The following is a 20,110-nucleotide window of genomic DNA, read 5'->3' as shown; positions in this document are numbered from 1 at the left end:
TTCATATAAAATGTTATTCCTTCTATTTTCAGGCTTGCCTTTCAGATACTGAAGTGTGAGTAAAGAGAAGTAGAATGAAGAATATTTAATTCCTTGAAATGATTATTTGCCTTCTATAGAATAGGTCTAAGAATATAGGACATCTGTTATAATAAATTTCAGGTAGTACTTTTCATGTAGTGAATGTGTTTTTACATTTGGTATTGAATTTGTAATTTTCTAACAAAATATGAAATTCTAGGCCGTGGAATTTGATTTGAAGATGTCTAAGTTCAAAACAGAAAATCTCAGAGAGTTTTTTAAAAATAAGGCTCAGCCAGATGCGGTGGCTCATATATGTAATCCCAGCACTTTAGGAGGCTGAGGAGGTGAGCCCCATTGAGGCTGCAGCGAGTGATGATGGTGCCACTGCACTTCAGCCTTGGTGACAGAGTGAGACCCTGTCTCTAAAAAATTAATTAAAAAAATAAAAATAAGGCTATATTGATTCATAATAGCAAACACTTCTTCTACAGTATGTGGTTGATATTTTCTATGTACCTTATATACATAAACTAACTTAGTCCTCATAACAATCCTATGAGGTGTTTACTATTTTTATTCCTATTTTATAGATGAGGAAATTGAGGTCTCATCTATAAAAGGTCACATGGCTAGTAAGTGGCAGAGCCAGGATTTGGACCTAGGCAATTTGGCAGCCAAAACTGTACTTTTGATTATTATATGACACTGCCTCTTGCTACTAATCTATTAACAATAGATTAGTGTATTTGCAGATTCAAATTGCTGTGACTTGTATGTAACCAATTTATCACAAATGAGCCGTTGGGAGATTAATTACAGTGATTATTGTAAATGTGAAGAATACAGCAAAGTCAAACTCATGATCACACAGAAAGTAAAGAGAAAAAATTTTGCCAGCCATTAAGCACTGATGATGCCTGATATTTTCTGAAATGCCCTCTAAGACTGCAAGTACCATAGGGGCAGGGATCCATCTTTCTTGTCTGTTTTATAGTCTCCACATCTAGCATGGTGCCTGGTACCTAGTAGACAATAAATATTTGACCTAATGTAGACCCAATGGCCTCAGAAGAACGCTGTTCATGAGACCTTTTAACTAAATTGATTAGTTATTTTTGGCATTTGTTAAAACTATACAAGTAAAACCTCAATAAATTCTCATTGTTAAAGATTCAAAACACACAACTAGACACACCAAAACTTGAAAATCCACCTTCTACTTGTAGAGATCGCCCAGCATCTCTATCAGTGTCATCGCACAATGAAAAATGCTCCAGACCACAATCTCAGGCTGATGGAAAAAGAGAGACTCTTTTCGTTTCAAAGAGCTCTCGAACCTCTCCAAAGCTCCGTATTTATTATAGGGAAAGGTATATGTGTTTACAGTAAAGAACATACAGATATCTTTGGTGTCATATAGTAAGCATATGGTTTCAAACAAGTCTAGTGATATACCTGAAACTTATAATTATTTTGTTATTTCCTTGTTTTTCCTTAAGGTCATAAAGAAAAGGGCAGGGAGCGGACACCAGTCATGCTTCCATACATTCCAAAGCCTGCTGTATGCAGCCAGCTGATAACAATCATATCCCAAGTCCTGTTTGCAGGACTGTCAGATATCCGCCTTCCTCACAGTCCCTTCATCCAGGCCTTTATGCCTTTTCTAGTATCCTCTACACTAGTCACCAACACACACTCTTTCCCAGGTAAGCACTGTCCTGTTTAATGTGATTTTTCTTCCTATGCATTTACATATGTGCTCATATACATGTTTATATAACTTAAAAATATTAATGTAACCACAAAGACACATTATTCTGCAACTGCCTCCTATCGGTTTTTCCTATTATAAATCTATTTCATTTGTTTTAGCGCCTCGCTAGTAACCTAATAGGCCTGGATGTATTGAGCCTCATGTAATTATCCCCTTTTGACGGACATTTAGATCGTTTCCTATTAGTAATTATTAAAAGCCACATTGCAATGAACATTCATTCCTGTGCAAAAATCTGTATACATGCAGAATTTTACATCGATCCCTACTTTCGGAAAAGCCGGGCAGGAGGCAAGCAGGTGGGAGCATTTTACTACGCGCTGCTTCCTCCCGCCGCGTCTTTTTAAAAGGACCCGGGGGAGAGCGGGTGGGTGCAAGGTAAGCCGAGTGGTAAGATTCTCTGTTAGGCTGTTCGCAAAGTAACTCCTCCTGTTGCACAGCTGTCTTTGCTCAAAAACAGTCCGCACGGGACGCGCAGGGGAGCGGCAGGCAGGGGAGCGCTCCGATGGTGGCGACACGGAGGGAACTGGCAATGCCGGTTTCTTGGAAGAAGCGCCTGGACAGCGTCGTCCTCGAGGACCATACCTTCCTATTAAGCCCCCACCCCATCAGTTCTGCCCTTTTTAGGGTAGACTGAGGGAGCATCTCCCTCAAGTATTACAAATCGCCTCCAGACAGCAGGGAGAAACTGAAGGCGCCGATGTGGCATGAGAAGAGCAGTGAACCGTGGCGAAGCGCAAGCCAGGTGGGAGAATGTCCACGGGGACCTCCGCCGCCATGGCGGCAGCGGTCGGCCACCGCCGAGGACTCGCTTTCCCAGCGGCCCCCGCGGCCTCAGGGGCAACGAGCCCGGCTGGCCCTCGCGAGCAGGGGCGGGGCCGGAAGTCACGTGCGGCGGCATCCGCTGGGTGAGGCTGCCGTCGCCGCACTGGCTGGTTGGGACTGTGTCTGTGGGAGGCGCCGGGGTGATGGCGGTGGAGACTCTGTCCCCCGACTGGGAGTTTGACCGCGTTGACGACGGCTCGCAGAGTAAGGGAGCGTCAGGGAGAGGGCTGCGGGTGGACGCTCCCCGGCCCGCCTCAGACCCGGCAGCGCTTCTGCGGGAGGGACGGCCACGCAGCGGGCTTGTTCGGGACACTTCGTACCCCTCAGGGTGTGAGAGGGACGTGTTCTCCAGCGTTACTTTCGGGGTTGGGGGCCTGGCAATGGCGGGTCAAGCTGGCCCGGTCAGGGCTCGGCGTACGAGGTGGTGACTCTCACGGGGAGCCCGAGATGCCCCGAGGGGAGTGGCGTCCGCTGTCGGCTGCTCGGGGGCGCGGGCGGGGCGCGTCCGGGGAGGCCGAGCGGCTCCGGGGAGCCCAGGCTGCTCCTGTCTCTGGCCTCTTGGAGTTTTCGCCAGATCCTCAGAGCGTTCAGTTCTAGAAGAAGCTGTCTGGGTTCCTGTTTCAGTTTCCTGTTTTTCTTCTTTTCCTCCCAAACCAACTTTTGGAAGTTTGGTTGTTTTTTTTTCAAAATCACATTCTTATACCCGTAGTAGGTAGCGAGAAAAGCTTCGAACACGGTAAAAATGAACACGTGAACCTCATTTTACCCCCTTCAGGCCTTTTATTTACGTGAAGTGGTATTTTTCAGTGATGTCCTGTAGTTTCTATTGCAGCTACAAAGGTTTAAAAAATTACAAGCTAGTCTGCTTCAAATTTCGCTTCATAAAATCGAATTGTCTGATTCTAACTTAGAAGTCCAACCACAAAAAGTAACAAATTCAGTTTCTTTCAACAAAATGTGGACGCTAAGCTAGTTATTTTAGTGAAACTTTACATGGAATTGATAGAAGTAGACAATCTGTTTTTAATCTTTGGTAATATATGCTATTTGTGAATTTTTTTTTTCTGCAGAGTTTTCCCAAAGAGTGGAATGTCAGTTTCAAAAAATTCTGGACGAATTTTGCTTGGTTTTACAGAGACTAATGTCTGCAAACGTAGATATAATTAGGTTTTATTAGCCTCTCAAAGGAGAATCAGTTATGTCAGGATAGTGTGCAGTTTTTTACAAAACATTCCGTGAGATAGTAGCTCTTACTGTGCAGCATAAAAATTAATCTTGGAAGTAATGACAAAACCTTTACTTTTTTTGTAGAGAGGATTCTGTGTTTACTGTTATAAAGTGAACTGTACCTTGTCATGTATGAAGGTTTATGGACAAAGGTCCCTTACTCTAGTATCTTTGAAAAATTGAAATGAACATATGTTATTGGGTTTGAAAATGGTTCAGTTTAGAATGGAATGATCTGATTCACTCAACAAGGCATTTTCTACATGCCAGTGGCTGTGCTAGGTTTTAGGGACGCACAGATAAGACAAGGAATGCAGTCTGTTGGAAAATATCAATACAAGCACGTAAATAGGGTTTCGGAATTTTACTGTTGAAGAATCACCATGTAGTGCTTATCTCACATCTTTCTATTTTAACTTTTACTGTTAATAATTTTGCAGCTATCAATTATCTTATCAGCAAGGAACTTTTAAGTTTTTGTTTTTTTTGAGATAGAGTTTTGCTTTGTTGCTCAGGCTGGCCTTGAACTCCTGGGCTCAAGCGATCCTTGAAAGTAGCTGAGATTACAAGTATGCACCATGGTGCTTGGCTTTTTGGTTGCCTCCTTCCTCGTGAATCCCTAAACAGACTAAACGAGTAGATTTATTGACATGTTTTTCTAGGATTGTCTTTAAGAACTCATTTTCTGGTCAAATGCAGCTTTAACTGGTCGTTTCTCATGTAATTGAGAATAAGCCATCTACTTGGGGTTCTGAGAATCTATGCAGTTTTAATATGTAAGCTGTAGGGAAGACAGCCCTGCTTTTCTCTGCGCCTGGTTTTCGTTAATTTTTTTTTTTTTTAACAGACACACTGTTCTTGGCTTTCATTAATTTTTGGACTATGAATCATATCTAGACTAATTGTTTTCCAAAATTGCCTAGATTAATGCTATAATGAGATAGGAACCTTAATGAACTAAATTGATCCACCTGAGCATTATGTAGTTGCAGAATGAGGGCTAACAGGGAGCTAGGTCTCTATACTTTAATACGGCATGTGTCAGAATATACTTTATCTTAGTTGCTTCAAATTGCTAATTTGAGGAGAGAAAATTTTTACCTTTTTTAGAAGGCAGAGATTGAATGAAGTTATTCACATCAATAGAAGAAACAGAGTTGAATTTGCTACCTTTGGGAATAAGTAATGAATTTTTGTGAGTATTTTTGTGAGTAAAGTGAAATATTTACTTTCATTAATTTTAGAAAATAGCCATTTTTTAAAAAATCCAGTGACTCCTTAAAGTCGCCTGTTAATGTGTAAATTCTGTAAATACCAGTACAATATTCTGTATTCAACCAGTGTTCTTTATTGACGTTTCCTGCTCAATTAAGCCAGTTAAATAATTCAACAAAATATTTTGGTTAAATTTTAGACATTGCAGGCATAATATTCATTATACTGAAGCAAGTCTAAAACCTCCATTTTAAAGATATTTATGTGTATTTAAATATTCATTTAGTGTGTACAGAATTAAAAATTACACTTTAAAAAAATTTTAGAGACAGGCCCTTGCACTGTCACACAGGCTAGAGTGCAGTGGTACCATCATAGCTCGCTGCAGCCTTGAACTCCTGGGCTCAAGCAGTCTTCCTGCCTCAGCCTCCCAAGTAGCTGAGACTACAGGCACACACTACCACACCTGGCTATTTTTTTTTAATTTATTTTTTGTGGAAAGATGAGTCTCACTATGTTGCCCAGTCTGGTCTTGAACTCCTGGCCTCAAGTGATCCTCCTGCCTTGGCCTCCCAGAGTGCTGGGATTATAGGCATGAGCAGCCTTGCCCAGCCAAAAATTACACTTTTAAATATTGCTTCTGTGACACAGATTTTTGCGCCTGCTTCAGGTCATGAATAATTTCTTTTTGCTAGAGTTGTTTATAACTAAAACATAGAATCAAGACATTCAGTTATCTAAGGCATTATTCAGATTGGTTAAAAGCCCTTGATTATGGGGTGTATGGAGCAGTGACCTTTTCTTAATACTTCAGAGAATTAAGATGATATCTTTGTATATGGTAACATCTAGTGCTTTTAAAATTATTTTATGTTTATGGAGAAGATTGAAAGCTGAATTATTGTTTAACTTTGGAAGTTTATTTTCAAGAAGTTCAGACATTGTAAAGTAATGATTAACAGTGCTTTGCCTCTGAGGTTATTTGAAGTAAATGTCCTGTAATTCATTACTTATACTTATCACATACTCTTTTAAAATTTAAACTTAGAAATTCATGCTGAAGTTCAACTTAAGAATTATGGGAAATTTCTTGAGGAGTATACATCTCAGTTGAGAAGAATTGAGGACGCCCTGGATGACTCAATTGGAGATGTCTGGGATTTCAATCTTGATCCTATAGCATTAAAGGTTTGATTTTATTTTATTTGTAAATTTATATATTTTCAGGACATACTGTATCTTAAAAGCACCATTTTTTAAATGGAAAATATTTTTGGTAAAATCTAAGAATGAAAAGAATGAAAAGAAACTTGTTGATTTCCTTTTCTCTTAGCCATGCTGGTGTTTTTAAAATTAAAAGAAATTTTTTTTTTTTTTTTCTTTAAGAATGACACAAACACAATGCCTGTCAAGGAATGGTGCAAACTGCACCTCTTTGAGCTAGCCTTTGTTTTTCATCAAGAAAATGAAGTGAGTTGGATAGAATATTCAAGCTTTATTTGTTTCTTATTGAGGTTATTTCACATATGGTGAAATACACAGGTTTTAAGAATACGGTTCAGTGAATTTTGCCAAACACATGTAACTCTTGTCCTAATCAAGATATAGAATATTTTCATCATTACCAAAAAGTTCACTCATGCTATATGGAGGATCTTAATGCAGGAGTAATTTTTAATGTATAAAATGAGGTCACTCTTACTGCGTTCCATTTTGAGGTAGTTCCATCTTGTTTTATCTTAGAAACTAGTCTTTTACCACTTAAGTAATAATGAATATTTATTGAGCACTTACTATGTACTAGAAAATGTCCTTAGTCACAGACTTTTTTTAATAACAGCTTTCTTGAGATATATTTCACATGTCATACAATTCCCCAATTTAAATTGTATACTTCAGTGGTTTTTAAAAGTATGTTCATAGAATTGTGTAACCATCACCACAGTCAACTTTAGAATATTTTCACCACTGCAAAAAATCCCATACCCATTAGTAGTCAATACCCATCCCCCATTGCCATGCCACACCGTCAGCCGCCAGCCCTAGGCTGTCAATATGTTTTCTGTCTCTATGGATTTGTCTCTTTTGTACATTTCACATAAATAGAATCATGCAATATATGGTCCTTTGTGGCTGGCTTCTTTCACATAGCATGATATTTTCAAGGCTTATCCATGTTGTCATGAATGTACTTTATTTCTTTTTATTATTGAATAAATTCCATTGAATGGATATACCACATTTTATTTATCCATTCATCAGTTGATAGAGGTGGGTTTTTCCACTCTTTGGCTATTACGAATACTGCTACGAGCATTTGTATACAAGTTTTTGTGTACATGTTTGGAGATACACAAACCCACCCACCCAGCCACCCACCCAATGGAATTGTATAGTCATATGGTAACTATGTTTAACTTTTTGAGGAACTTCCAGACTGTTTTCCAATGTGACTGTACCATTTTACATTCCTACCAACACTGTATGAGTTTCTCTGCAGTTACTGTCCAGTTTCTCTGCATTCTTGCCAATACTTCTTATCTGCCTAGTGGATGTGATCTCATTGTGGTTTTGATTTGCATTTGTCTGATGGCTAATGATGTTGACTATCTTTTCATTTGCTTATTGCCCATTTGTGTGTCTGGAGAAATGTCTATTCACATCCTTTGCCCATTTTTAAATGTGGTTATCTTTTCATTATGCGTTGTAGGACAGGTATTGACTTTAATTTCTATAGCAATCCTATAAGGTAGATAAAGTATCATCTTCATTTGCAAGTGAGAAACTAAGGCATAGAAAAGCAGCTTATTCAAATAAGTGACACATTTAGTTAAATGGCAAATCAATATCAGGCAGTTTGGTTTTAGAGCCTTTGTCCTTACCCACTACTCAAACTGCCTCACTAATGCTTTACGTATTTGTAAACCAAAAGTATTTTCCTTTTACTCTTCTTTCTTGCAGGCTGGATAGGCTTAATCTTACTTTAAAAAATTTCTCCCCATTTGTCATTGTCTTTGAAGGTAATGAGTTTCATATATTTCTCACTTGCCATTAAGCAGTACCTTTTTATTTTTTTAAGACTTGCTCTTGGGCTGATAAGACCTCTTCTAGCTGTATCATCATAAAAATCTGTTTGTCTCAAGTCTCAGATTTTATAAAAGGTGAAATCATCTCTTAGCTTTTATCTTCCCCTACAGAAGAGTTCTAATCTTTAAAATTTTATCATGGTATGGACTCTCCCCCCTCCCCAACTGCTTTCTTTGGAACCTCGTGTTAGTCCCATTATTGGGCAGTTATTTTATTGTATTTCTGCTATACAAGGTTCTTTGCTTAGTATTTTGGGGAAAATCACAAACTCAGACAAAATCTCTGTAAACAAAAATAACAACCTAATGAGAAAAGGTATATATAACTTACCTACATAAATACTTAATTGTTAGTATATAACCAGAAGGGAGGTCAGAGGTTTCACTTAATAAAGAGCTCACTTGTAGATGATGGTCAGAAAGAGGTAGAAATTGAGCTGCCCTTAGAAGGTAAGTGAATTGCACACCGTATTTTAAGGATTTCTGAACCATGGGTATATACAAGAAGAGATATTTTCTCTTTTCTTTCTTGTTTCATTCTTTATGATAACTTATTTGACCCTTTTTAAAATACCTCATTAAATTTGTGCCTGCATAGCAAATCCAAAATGATGAGAGGTCTTTGCCCATGGTCATAACTAATGAAGTTTCATAATACTGGTATTACCTTATTATCTTGCATTTTCTTGCACTTTCTTGCGCTGCACTCATATTCAGCCACCTTAGGTTGTGGTGGGCAACCAGAGTCATTGCAACGTGATTGTGGTCATGTTGGGCCATTTCTTTTTGAGCTTGTGTACTTTTCCTTATATATTGTCTAATGAGATTGTTTTGAACAAAATAGTTGATACTAGTGCTGAGTATACACTACTTATACAAAGTAGATGAAAGCTAGTCTCATTTTGTGTATTTAAAATTTCAGTGATCTTTCTAATTAAAAGAAATGTTCTTTTCCTTTGTTTCTGTAGCTTTTGCCTTATGAGCAGTCTTCTCTTTTGGAACTCATAAAGACTGAAAACAAGGTAACTAAAACTTAAAAATATATTTTTAAAAATGCTTAAGTTATCTGTTATAATTGACTCTTTATGTTTTTACTCATGAAACTAGGTCTTAAACAAAGTCATCACTGTTTATGCTGCACTTTGTTGTGAAATCAAGAAATTAAAATACGAGGTAATTATTTGTATTTGCTTAAAACTTTAAAAACATCATTTAGAAGTAAATATATGCTTATGTATGTATAGTGTGCAATAAATATTTATTACATGTTGAATTAATCATTTATTTAAAGTAGTGGTAATACTAATGACTACCATTGATTGAGTGCTTACTGTGTGCCTAATACCATGCACTGAATCCTTATAACACAACCCAGGGAGGTAGGTTAGGAATAGATAAGGAAACCGAGGTTTAAATAGGATGTCACTTGCTTAACATGTTACTGGTTTTAACAGTTTGAATCTAGGTGTGCAAATCTCTGAAATCTTTGTTATCTGCCATATATACTGGTTATCTAGATAAAACTGATTTTTTAAAAAAGCTTTGAATTTTTAGTTTGCATTTAGTTTTGTATTTCCTTATGCAAGAGCCATATAACTGTGGTAGAAGTTGGTAAACTTCATTTTTTTCCCCTCTCCCTTTTTGATACTATGTGGTTGCTCTTTATCTCATGAACTAATTGGAGGATATGGGACAATGAGAGTGTTCAGATAAGACAAAGACTAAAGAAATCAAGATGCAGCTTTGTGTATCAGTACTATTTTTGTTACTCTAAAGATAAATTGAATTTACCTGTAAGCAGTTTTTGAATTTAAATGATTTTATATATAAATGATATAGTCTTCTGTTTATTATCAAATACAGAGAACTAAGAGAGCCGAGGAATTTGAAAACAAAATAACCTTCAAAATTATTTTAATTAATTTATTTTTTTTTACAACAGGCTGAAACCAAATTTTACAATGGTCTCTTGTTTTATGGAGAAGGAGGTAAGTTTTAAAATTCAAAATTGTGTTGATGCCTTTTTCGAGATTGAAATGAACAAAAAGTTTATAGACAATTTTAGGACTACCATGATTATATAATGTATTAGTGTGGGAAAATATTCAAATGTTTTGTTGGTTTATTTGTTTGGTAAACAGGTGAAAAAAACCTGAGTGATGAAGCAGCAGCAAATTCTCTAAAATTGATTTGTGATATTTTTGTAAGTTACAAAGTACTGAAGGTAGATGAAAATTTTCCTTGAAAATTCATTAAATAGCGAAGCAGATGATTACTTTTAATTATGCGATTAATGATTTTCATTTTTATCTTCAGTGTAAAATTACGTGTTTTCAATACTATGCAGATTAAAAGATGTCCTAATGAAAAAAATCACTTTTTTTGGTGTTGAGTTTAAATTAAGAAATTCAAATATGATTCTTCATGTTGCCTTTTAAAGCTACAGATTCCAGCATGGTGGAAGGTGATTGCCAGATTCAAATGGGGAGATTTATTTCATTCTTACAGGTAACTGATTTTTACTTTCTACTGAGCTTTTTCTTTGAAAAGTTTGAGTCAGTTTCACATAATTTAAAAAGTTCTGAAATCTTCAGATACCAAAGATGTATAATCTGAGAGTAAGACACTTAATTAGTGTTATGTTATAGTTTAGGAGATCATAACTCCTGAAAAATTTCCAAGCATTTTTAAGGGACTAAGTTGCCAAAATAAGTTTCTTTGTGTATTTTCTTTTCTGGACAATTTGTTACCAGGACTTTTAACTTTGTACCCAATTTTAATTGGGTACACCAGAATTTAAACTTCGTACCCAATGGGAAAAGATAAATTATTTTAGGAGAAGTTGTTAATGGAGGAGATTAAGCTGTTACATGAGCAACTGTGAAAATGTTAAGAGCAGCAGCACTTGATGCTTCTAACAGCATGTTTCAATTTAGATAAGTTTTCCTTCTCTGCAAAGTTTTAGCAATTCCAGGTCTCTTGGTTTACTTTTATAAAAAGAATGAAATAACTTCTTTCTTCCCCTCTCCTTTATAGAAACAATGCATATACGATGTAAAAAAAAAAGTGAACATTGGAGATAAGGAAAAAATACCCATAGTCCCATCTCCCTTCTGATTGTTGGGTACAAGATTTGATATATTTCATCAAATCAGGCATGCTTAAGATATTGTTCCAATCTTTTGTATCTTTACTACTTTTTTTTTGTCTACTTGACCTAACTGAGAACATTTTGTTGATAATATGGTATGTGTTATTCAGGGTCCTGTCTAGAAAACAAATCACACAGGGTATTTCAAAAGATGTAGCAGATTATTAGGGTGAATGAGTGTAGAGATCTAATGTGCAACATGAGAACTACAGATAATAAAATGGTACCACGTATGGAAATTCGTGCTAAATGAGTAGATTTTAGCTGCTTTTTCCCACAAAAGTGAACAGGGTAACCATGTTAATTTGCCTCACTATAGTAACCTTTTTATTATCTCTGCATATCCTATAACATGTTGTATACGTTAAATATACACAGTAAAATTTATTTAAATTAAGAAAAAGAGGATTTAATATAGAGAATTGTTTATACAGGAGTTGGAGGGCTGAAAGGACAAAAAGAACAGTGAGATGGTCCAGAGGCAGCAGATAGCACTTCTACATCCAAGGAACAAAAGGGAAAAGATTGGGATTGCCAGAATCTGGGAGCTTGGGAAAAAAACTCCATGAAATTGGTGCTCATACTCCTGAGGAGGTGGCACTGCCTGGCTGCTGCTGGCTTGCTGTCCAGCAAGGTATCTAAAAAATGTAGTTTGCAGGTTCCCAGTAAGTGTGTAAATTTTGTATTTTGAAGATATTTTTTTCAGTGTGTACAAGTTTAGAATTGTTAGTCATTCCTAATAAATTGAATCTTTTATCATTATGTGGTGACCCTCTTAAGCTATGATCGTACTTATTATATATATAATTATGTAAATACGTGTTGCATATATAGTAATTCTCTACAGTAATGCTAACAAAGTCTGTTTTGCCTGATAGTAATAATGCTACCCTAGCTCTGTTTTAGTTAATATTTTCTCGATTTATCTTTTTCCATTGTTTTAACCTTTCCATTGTTTATTTTTCCATTGCTTATTTAAATCTATATATATCTGGATTTTGCTTTTTTATATAATCTGACAGTCTGTTTCAGTTGGTTAATTCTATTTCTGTGTATATTTTATATAGTCTATTTATATATCTGGGATTGTTTCTGCCTGTTTACTTTGTGCTTTCTATTTGTCCTGCATTTTCTGTTCTTTGCTTCTATTAAACTTTCAGAAGTTTAACAAGAAATGCAATACTAGAGCTGTTTAAGTAAAACTAAAGTTACATATTTTCATTTTCAAAAACTTTTTTTTTTGGATCTCATAGCTGCATAAAAATTCTGTTTTTAAACATTCAACAAATGTTGCCAGTTGCAGTAGTTCATGCCTACAATCCAAGCACTTTGGATTGCTTGGGGCCAGGAGTTTGAGACCAGCCTGGGCAATTTAGCGAGACCCCCATCTCTGCAAAAAACATTTAAAAATTAGCCAGGCATGGTGGTATATGCCTGTAGTCCTACCTACTGGGGAGGCTGAGGCAGGAGGATTGCTTGAGTCTATGAGTTCAAGGTTTCAGTGAGCTGTAATTGTGCCACTGCACTCTAGCCTGGGCAACAGAGTGAAAGCCTGTCTCTTAAAGAAATTCAACAAATATGTTTGTGAGCCTACTATATGTTAGAAACTCTTCTTGGTGCTGAGAATACAGAAGTACAGTAAAGTAACAGAAATTCCTGCCCTCATAGAGCTTAAAATTTAGAACAGTAGTAGATTTAACTAGATTTTAAATACGTTAGATACAAACTGTTTCTGTAAGTTTAAAAGTTGAGAGAAAACAAATTTTCAGAAGTTCTGGGACATACATGGTAGATGTGAGTTAATTATTATTTAATGACAAACATGTCCCTACTATAATTGATATTTAACTTGCTGCTTATAGGTATGATTACAGGTGATAAACATTTAAAGTTATTTTAGAGCGACTTCTGGAAATCCTTTCCTCTCATGGTCATACTTTCCAAACTGGCAGCTTTTGAGCTTCTTCATTCATTCACATGTTCATTCATTTATTCACTTAATAGGGCAGAAATTTATTGAGGCACTGTTGAGTGTTAGCCACCATGCCAGACTGTGGGTATTCAAAGAAAGAATGAGACAGCCCCTGTTATTTTGGAGTTACGTGAAGTAACTAAAACATTAGACTTGAAATAGAAGTAGGAATGAAATGCAGTGGGAGCAAAGAGGTAGCCGTGACCCTGGGGTGCAGGAGGTGAGTGAAGTATTGATTGCTTAAGGGATGCTTGAAGTTGTTTGGCTGCTGATCAACTGGAAGTTTTACCTTAGCAGAAAACTATTTTGTTTTTGTTAGAGTTGTTACCATAAAATTTAGTCAAAAGTGGTGACGTTAAAAGCAACTGTGTAACATATACTCAACTTGTCATTTCAGGAACTGTCTTGTTTTGTTACGAGGTGCTATGAAGTGGTGATGAATGTAGTCCATCAGTTGGCTGCCCTCTATATCAGTAACAAGTAATGGATTTAGAAATATTTTTGCTTTTCTAATAGAGATGCAGGAAATGTTTTTCTAAAATTAACTAATTACCTGAAATAGCTTTTTGTTCACTCATTCATTCATTCAGCATTCTTTGAGCACTCATGATGTTTCAAATACTACCTGATATGTGTATTATATAAGTTAGTAAGTTACAATATCTGCCATGGTGAATGAACTCATTATTTGTCTGAAGGAGAATGTTGACGGTTGACAGAAAAATCTTAAAGAAGTTTGACCATATAGAAAAAGGCTAATATGAAATTTGTATACATACCATTTTCTCTCTCATTATTCCTTTCCTCTTTAATGGGTCTCTGACTCATCATATGAGACTTTTCTTAAAATACAAAATCTTGAGGGATGGAGCTACGGAATCTACATTGAAAAAAATTTTGTAATTCTAATGACCCTAAAAATACACAATAAAATGTATTTAAAAAGAAGAGCTTTAATATAGAGAATTGGTTATATAGGAGTTGGAGGGTTGAAATGACAAAGAGAACAGTGAGGTAGTCCAGAGGAAGCAGATACCACCTCTACATCGAAGGAACAAAAGGGAAAAGATTGAGGTTGCCAGAAGCTGGGAGGTTGGAAAGGGAGCCCCCTGGAATTGGTGTTCATACTTTTGAGGACGTGGTACCGCCTGGCTGTTGGACCACTACCCTAAATCAGGGAAATTGGTCAACTTTTCATAGAGCCTTTGCTATTCTTACCACAGAATAATACCTTACATTTGATTAATTCTTTATATTAAAAAATGTTTCCACATTTATTACTATATGCTTATAAAAACTTAGTTTAGGTATGTGAGTAGGGATTATTAATGATGAGAAAGAGATAATTCCAGTGGAATTATTTGCCAAGATTCTTTAGCAGTTTCAGCATTGTTCTTTTGATTACCAGTCCATTCATTATTATACCATGCTGCATCTTAAGTCTCTTGATAAACTAGAGGACTGTGTTAATTGTTTCTCATTCTCATGTTTTTACCCTCAGCTAGATACTTATTTTATGTTCTGTCTTTTCACTGAAGCTCTCCTCATGACAGGAGAGAATGAGAGCACAGTTCCCCTGCCCCCTGAAGTACCTGGTGTATAAGACTTCCTGTCATCCCATTCCTGCCCTAGAAGGATGACGTTTAATTTTAAAATATGTATTCTATCTTATGGTATATCTATATGTGCTTTGGCATACAAGTGCTATTTAAAATTGTTCAGTAAATTGATTAGGAAGTAGAATTGAATTTTTATGTGGCTTATGACGTTAGTATAATCCTAATAGTATGCATTATTTTTCAGTAGTGATGAGAACGCAGAAATAAACCTGACTAAAGAGAGGAGTAGTTCTGAAAGGCTAGTTTGGGTAGGATAACAAGGATCCTGGTTGGTAACTGAGAAGTTTTAATAGTTTGGAAAGCTATGAATAGCAATATTACTATTTTATTGCTCTGTTTCATCCCACGGTAGATCTTTTAGGTTTAATGGGCCAGGTTATTCATGGACCACTTATCGTCATATTTCTACTTATGAGTGGGATATAGGCAAAGGTAGCTCAGATTCTATTATGTACAAGATAGTTCCCTTCTTAGGAAAGTGGAATGTGGTAGTAGTTCCTTAGATCTCTTAAATTTTAGTGAATGAAACCTTAAAAAAGATAAATATTAAAATTCCAGGAGTTTCTGATCCTAAGTATATTCTTTGAAATAAAAATGAACAGTGACAAAAAAGGAAAATGTTTTTGACATGGGTATTATTTCATTACAGAATTGCACCCAAAATTATAGAGACAACTGGAGTTCATTTTCAGGTAACAGTAATTTCACTTGACCTGTAAAACTGTAATTTTTACTGTATTTTACTTTGGAGTTTGTCTGATTGGAGAGTACAACAATTATAGCAAGACTCTTAAAAGATTTTTTTTTTTTTTTTGCATTTGTTCTCTTTTATTTGTGAAGTTGAGGCATTATTGATCCACTGTTAGTGTAACTCTTAGTTTTTTCCGGTAGTGGCCCAATGTGAATTCTCTAAATGGTCCCTTTGGGCAATGAAACAAATCTGCAGTTTCGCAATTAAGAATGAAATATTGGGCAAAGTATTCTTTATTTAAGACTAGTAGTCTCATCTGAGGATCAAACCTGTAGTTTAATAAACGGATATATCCACTGCTTTAACTAATTCTCTAATTAGCCCAAATGTATTTTACTTTACAAATCCACATGAGACTTAACTTCTAACTAGTGACTAAATGATAATCATTAAAGGTTTTTTGACAGACTATGTATGAGCACTTGGGAGAACTGCTAACAGTTTTGCTCACCCTGGATGAGATTATCGATAATCATATCACACTGAAAGACCACTGGACTATGTACAAAAGGTACACCAATTAAACTATTTCTAAATGTTCTGTTACTTTGTATAGTTAGTGTATTAGTATTAATAAAAAGTAAACAAATAAATAATGCAGATCTTTTAAAAGACCTGGAGATCGGTATTTAGAAGGTGCTCATGTCAAATGTTTTTATGAAGACAATGACCATCCTTTAATTTCAGATGGGTTTGTTGGAGAGTATGATACACCCATGTAAGGCATCCTGATTCTTAAAGTAGAATAGAATGTTAATTGGCCTACCTTAGAACTCAGATTTTTTTTCCCCTTTGGGTTCTGTTCAAGGACAGTTTTTTTCCTGAGCTTTATTTTATTACATACTCCAAAACTTTTATAGATAAGACATTTTATTTATTCAGTTTATAAGTATGCACCAAATGTCTGCTAAGTACAGAACACTAGGCTTCTGAATTTAAGATGACATAAAAAAATAAAATTAAATATATTAGAGGATTATTCTCAGATTTTCAAATGTGTAAAGCCAACAAGAATTATAAATACAAAATTTTGATTTCTAGGAAAATTTTTAATTTAAGAATTAAGTAAACTTAAGATCTCTCTCTTAATCATCCATAAGGTTACTGAAATCTGTCCATCATAATCCTTCAAAATTTGGAATTCAGGAAGAAAAACTAAAGCCATTTGAAAAGTTCTTGCTGAAGTTAGAAGGGCAGTTACTTGATGGAATGATATTCCAGGTAAGTAGGGTTGTATCAGGCTGTAATGGTTGGGCTTATATTAGGGGTGACACAGCTCAGAATTATAGTAGGATGCTTATGGTACACTGTTGAATGTTTTTCTTTAAAAGTACCTTGATTTAAAATGATTGTTAGTGTACTAAAGTATAATTATTTCAGTATTTAGAAGCAAATAAAATTAATAGTGTACTAGTTATATTTAGAGAGAAATTTTTTAATTATGTAAGAGGATAAAACTAAGGATTAAGATCTAAGATCTAAATAATTGTGTTAAGTACAAGCATACCACATTTTATTATGCTTTGCTTTATTGTGCTTCCCAGATAATTGTGTTTTTTACAAATTGAAGTTTTATGGCAACCCTACCTTGAGCAAGTTTAATCAGTGCCATTTTTCCAATATCATGTGTTCATTTCGTGTCTCTGTGTCACATTTGGGTAATTCTCACAATATTTCAAACTTTTTCATTATTATTATGTCTGTTAGGGTGATCTGTGATCAGTGATCTTTGATGATACTATTGTAATTGTTTTGAGGTGCCGTGAACTGCACGCATATAAGATGGCAAACTTAATGCATGTTGTATGTGTTCTGCCTGCCCCGCCAACTGTCTGTTGACCCATCTCTCTCTTTCCTCGGGCCTCCCTATTCCCTGAGACACAACAATATTGAAATTAGACCAATTAATGACCCTACAGTGGCCTCTAAGTGTTCCAGTGAAAGGAAGGATTGCACATCGATCACTTTAAATCAAAAGATGTTACAGTTGATTAAACTTAGCAAGGAAGGTATGTCGAAAACTGAGATAGGCTGAAAGCTAGGACTCTTGTACCAAACAGTTAGTCAAGGCGTGAATGTGAAGGCAAAATTTGGGAGGTAATTAAAAGTACTACTCCAGTGAACACACAAATGATAAGGAAGCAAAACAGCCTTATTGCTGATAGGGAGAAAGTTTTAGAGAATCGGATAGGAGATCAAACCAGCTACAACATTCACTTAAGCCAAAGCCTATTGCAGAGCAAAGCCCTGTCTTTAATTCTAAAGGCTGAGAGAGGTGAGAAAACTGCAGAAGAAAGGTAGAAAAGTTGGAAGCTAGCACAATTTGATGCATGAGGTTTAAGGAAAGAAGCTATCTTTATAACATAAAAGTGCAAGGTAGAGCAGCAAGTGCTGATGTAGAAGCTGCCGCAAGTTATCCAGGATGATCTATTAATAGTTAAGCTCATTGATGAAGATGTCTACACTAAACGAGATTTCCAGTGTAGATAAAACAGCCTTCTATCAGAAGAAGATGCCATCTAGGACTTTCAGAGCTAGAGAGGAGAAGCCGATGCTTGGCTTCAAAGCTTCAAAGGACAGGCTGACTCTCTTGTTAGGGGTTAATGCAGCTGGTGAATTTTAAGTTGAAACCAGTGCTTATTTACTGTTCTGAAAATCCTAGGGCCCTTAAGAATTATGCTAAATCTACTCTGCCTGTGCTCTATAAATGGAACAACAAAGCATGGAAGACAGCACATGAATTCACAGCATTGTTTACTGAATATTTTAAGCTCACTATCGAGACCTGCTCACAAGAAAAATTCCTTTCAAAATATTACTGTTATGACAATGCACCTGGTCACCCAAGAGCTCTGCTGGAGATGTAAAGGATATTATGGTTTTTTCCATGCCTGCTAACACAACATCCACTCTGCAGCCTGTGGGTTGAGGAATCATTTCAACTTTCAAGTTTTATTTAAGAAACACATTTCATAAGGTAATAGCTGCCATAACAAATAATTCCTCTGATGGATCTGGGCAAAATAAATTGAAAACCTTCTGGAAGGATTCACCATTCTAGATGCCACGAAGAACACTAGTGATTCATGGGAAGAGGTCAGGATATCTCCATTAATAGGAGTTTGGAAGGAGTTGATTCCAGCCCTTATGGATGACTTTGAGGGGCTTACAGTGGAGGAAGTTAACTGCAGATGTAGTGGAAATAACAAGAGAACTAGAATTAGAAGTGGAGCCTGAAGTTGTGATTGAATTTCTATAATCTCAGTTAAAACTTGAATAAATGAAGAGTTGCTGTTTATGAATCATCAGAGAAAGTGGTTTCTTGAGTTGCTGCTTATGGATGAGCAAAGAGTGGTTTCTTGAGATGTAGTATACTCCTGGTGAAGATGCTGTAAACATTATTGAAATGACAAGAGAAATGTGTTTGAAAAGCAGTGATAGGGTTTGAGAGGATTGACTCCAATTTTGAAAGAAATTATACTGGGGTAAAACGCTATCAAAGAGCATTGCATACCACCAAAGAAATGTTTTGGGAAAAGAAGAGTCAATTGATGTGGCAAACTTTTTTTGGTCTTATTTTAAGAAATTGCCACATCCACCCCAGCCTTTAGCAACCATACCACCCTGATCAGTTTGCAGCCATCAATATGGAGACAAGACCCTCCATCAGCAAAAAGATCATGACTTGCTGAAGGCTCAGCTAAAAATTGTTAGCATTTTTTAGCAATAAAGTACTTTTTAATTAATGTACATTTTAAAGACATAATGCTGTTGCACACTTAAAATAGACTACAGTATAGTGTTAACATAGCTTTTATGTGCCTTGGGAAACTAAAAAATTTGTGTGACTCAGTTTATTGTGGTGGTCTGGAACTGAACCTGCAGTATCTCTGAGTTATGCCTGTATTGTGTTTGTTGTTAACCTGTAGATTTAGGTTTGTAAGGCTACCTTTAAAAAGTCTTTGTTCATCTAGGCTTAGGGAATATAATTTGGGTCTGCATAGTCCAGTATGGTAGCTCCTAACCATGTGGCTATTTAAATTAATTAAAATAAAATTCTTTCTTAGTCGCAATAGCCACATTTCAGGTGCTTAGTAGCCACACGTAAGTTGATAGCTAGCCATCATATTAGAGTGCACAGATGTGTAGAATATTTCCATTATCACAGAAAGTTCTGTTATACCTGCACTACTTTGGGTAGCTTTCACTAGAAATTATATTATATTCCATTTAAAATCTGCTTCATATGATTACCTTTGGTTTGTATTTTACATGATCACAGTTTTAACAGATTGATCCCAACTCTTGTTTACAGTTGACCCTTGAACAACATGGGTTTGAACTCTGTGGGTTCACTTATATGCAGATTTTTTCCAATAATTATATTGGAATTTTTTTGGAGATTTGTAACAACTTGATAAAACTTGCAGATGAATCGTGTAGCCTAGAAATATCAAAAAACTTCA

The 20,110-nt window shown here is 36.0% G+C and overlaps 1 protein-coding gene across 2 annotated transcripts in view; it reads left to right on the top strand.

Moving 5' to 3' along the window:
• Positions 1-2,686: 2,686 nt before the first annotated feature.
• The window catches only part of WASHC4 (WASH complex subunit 4), a 58,040-nt gene continuing 40,616 nt past the window's right edge, over positions 2,687-20,110 (top strand). Inside the window, exons 1-10 of one of the 2 annotated variants that reach the window (XM_045553052.1) lie at positions 2,687-2,827; positions 6,114-6,253; positions 9,120-9,173; positions 9,259-9,324; positions 10,094-10,139; positions 10,592-10,659; positions 13,672-13,754; positions 15,543-15,585; positions 16,052-16,155; positions 16,745-16,865. In XM_045553052.1, coding sequence (XP_045409008.1) covers positions 2,767-2,827; positions 6,114-6,253; positions 9,120-9,173; positions 9,259-9,324; positions 10,094-10,139; positions 10,592-10,659; positions 13,672-13,754; positions 15,543-15,585; positions 16,052-16,155; positions 16,745-16,865 — 786 coding nt within the window. In that variant the 5' untranslated portion in view covers positions 2,687-2,766. The remainder of the gene's footprint in view (positions 2,828-6,113; positions 6,254-9,119; positions 9,174-9,258; positions 9,325-10,093; positions 10,140-10,591; positions 10,660-13,671; positions 13,755-15,542; positions 15,586-16,051; positions 16,156-16,744; positions 16,866-20,110) is intronic. The other variant, XM_045553053.1, reaches the window with a different exon arrangement.

Source organism: Lemur catta, chromosome 6, assembly GCF_020740605.2.
Source record: "Lemur catta isolate mLemCat1 chromosome 6, mLemCat1.pri, whole genome shotgun sequence".
NCBI lineage: Eukaryota > Metazoa > Chordata > Mammalia > Primates > Lemuridae > Lemur > Lemur catta.
This window is presented reverse-complemented; position numbering and strand designations above follow the sequence as displayed.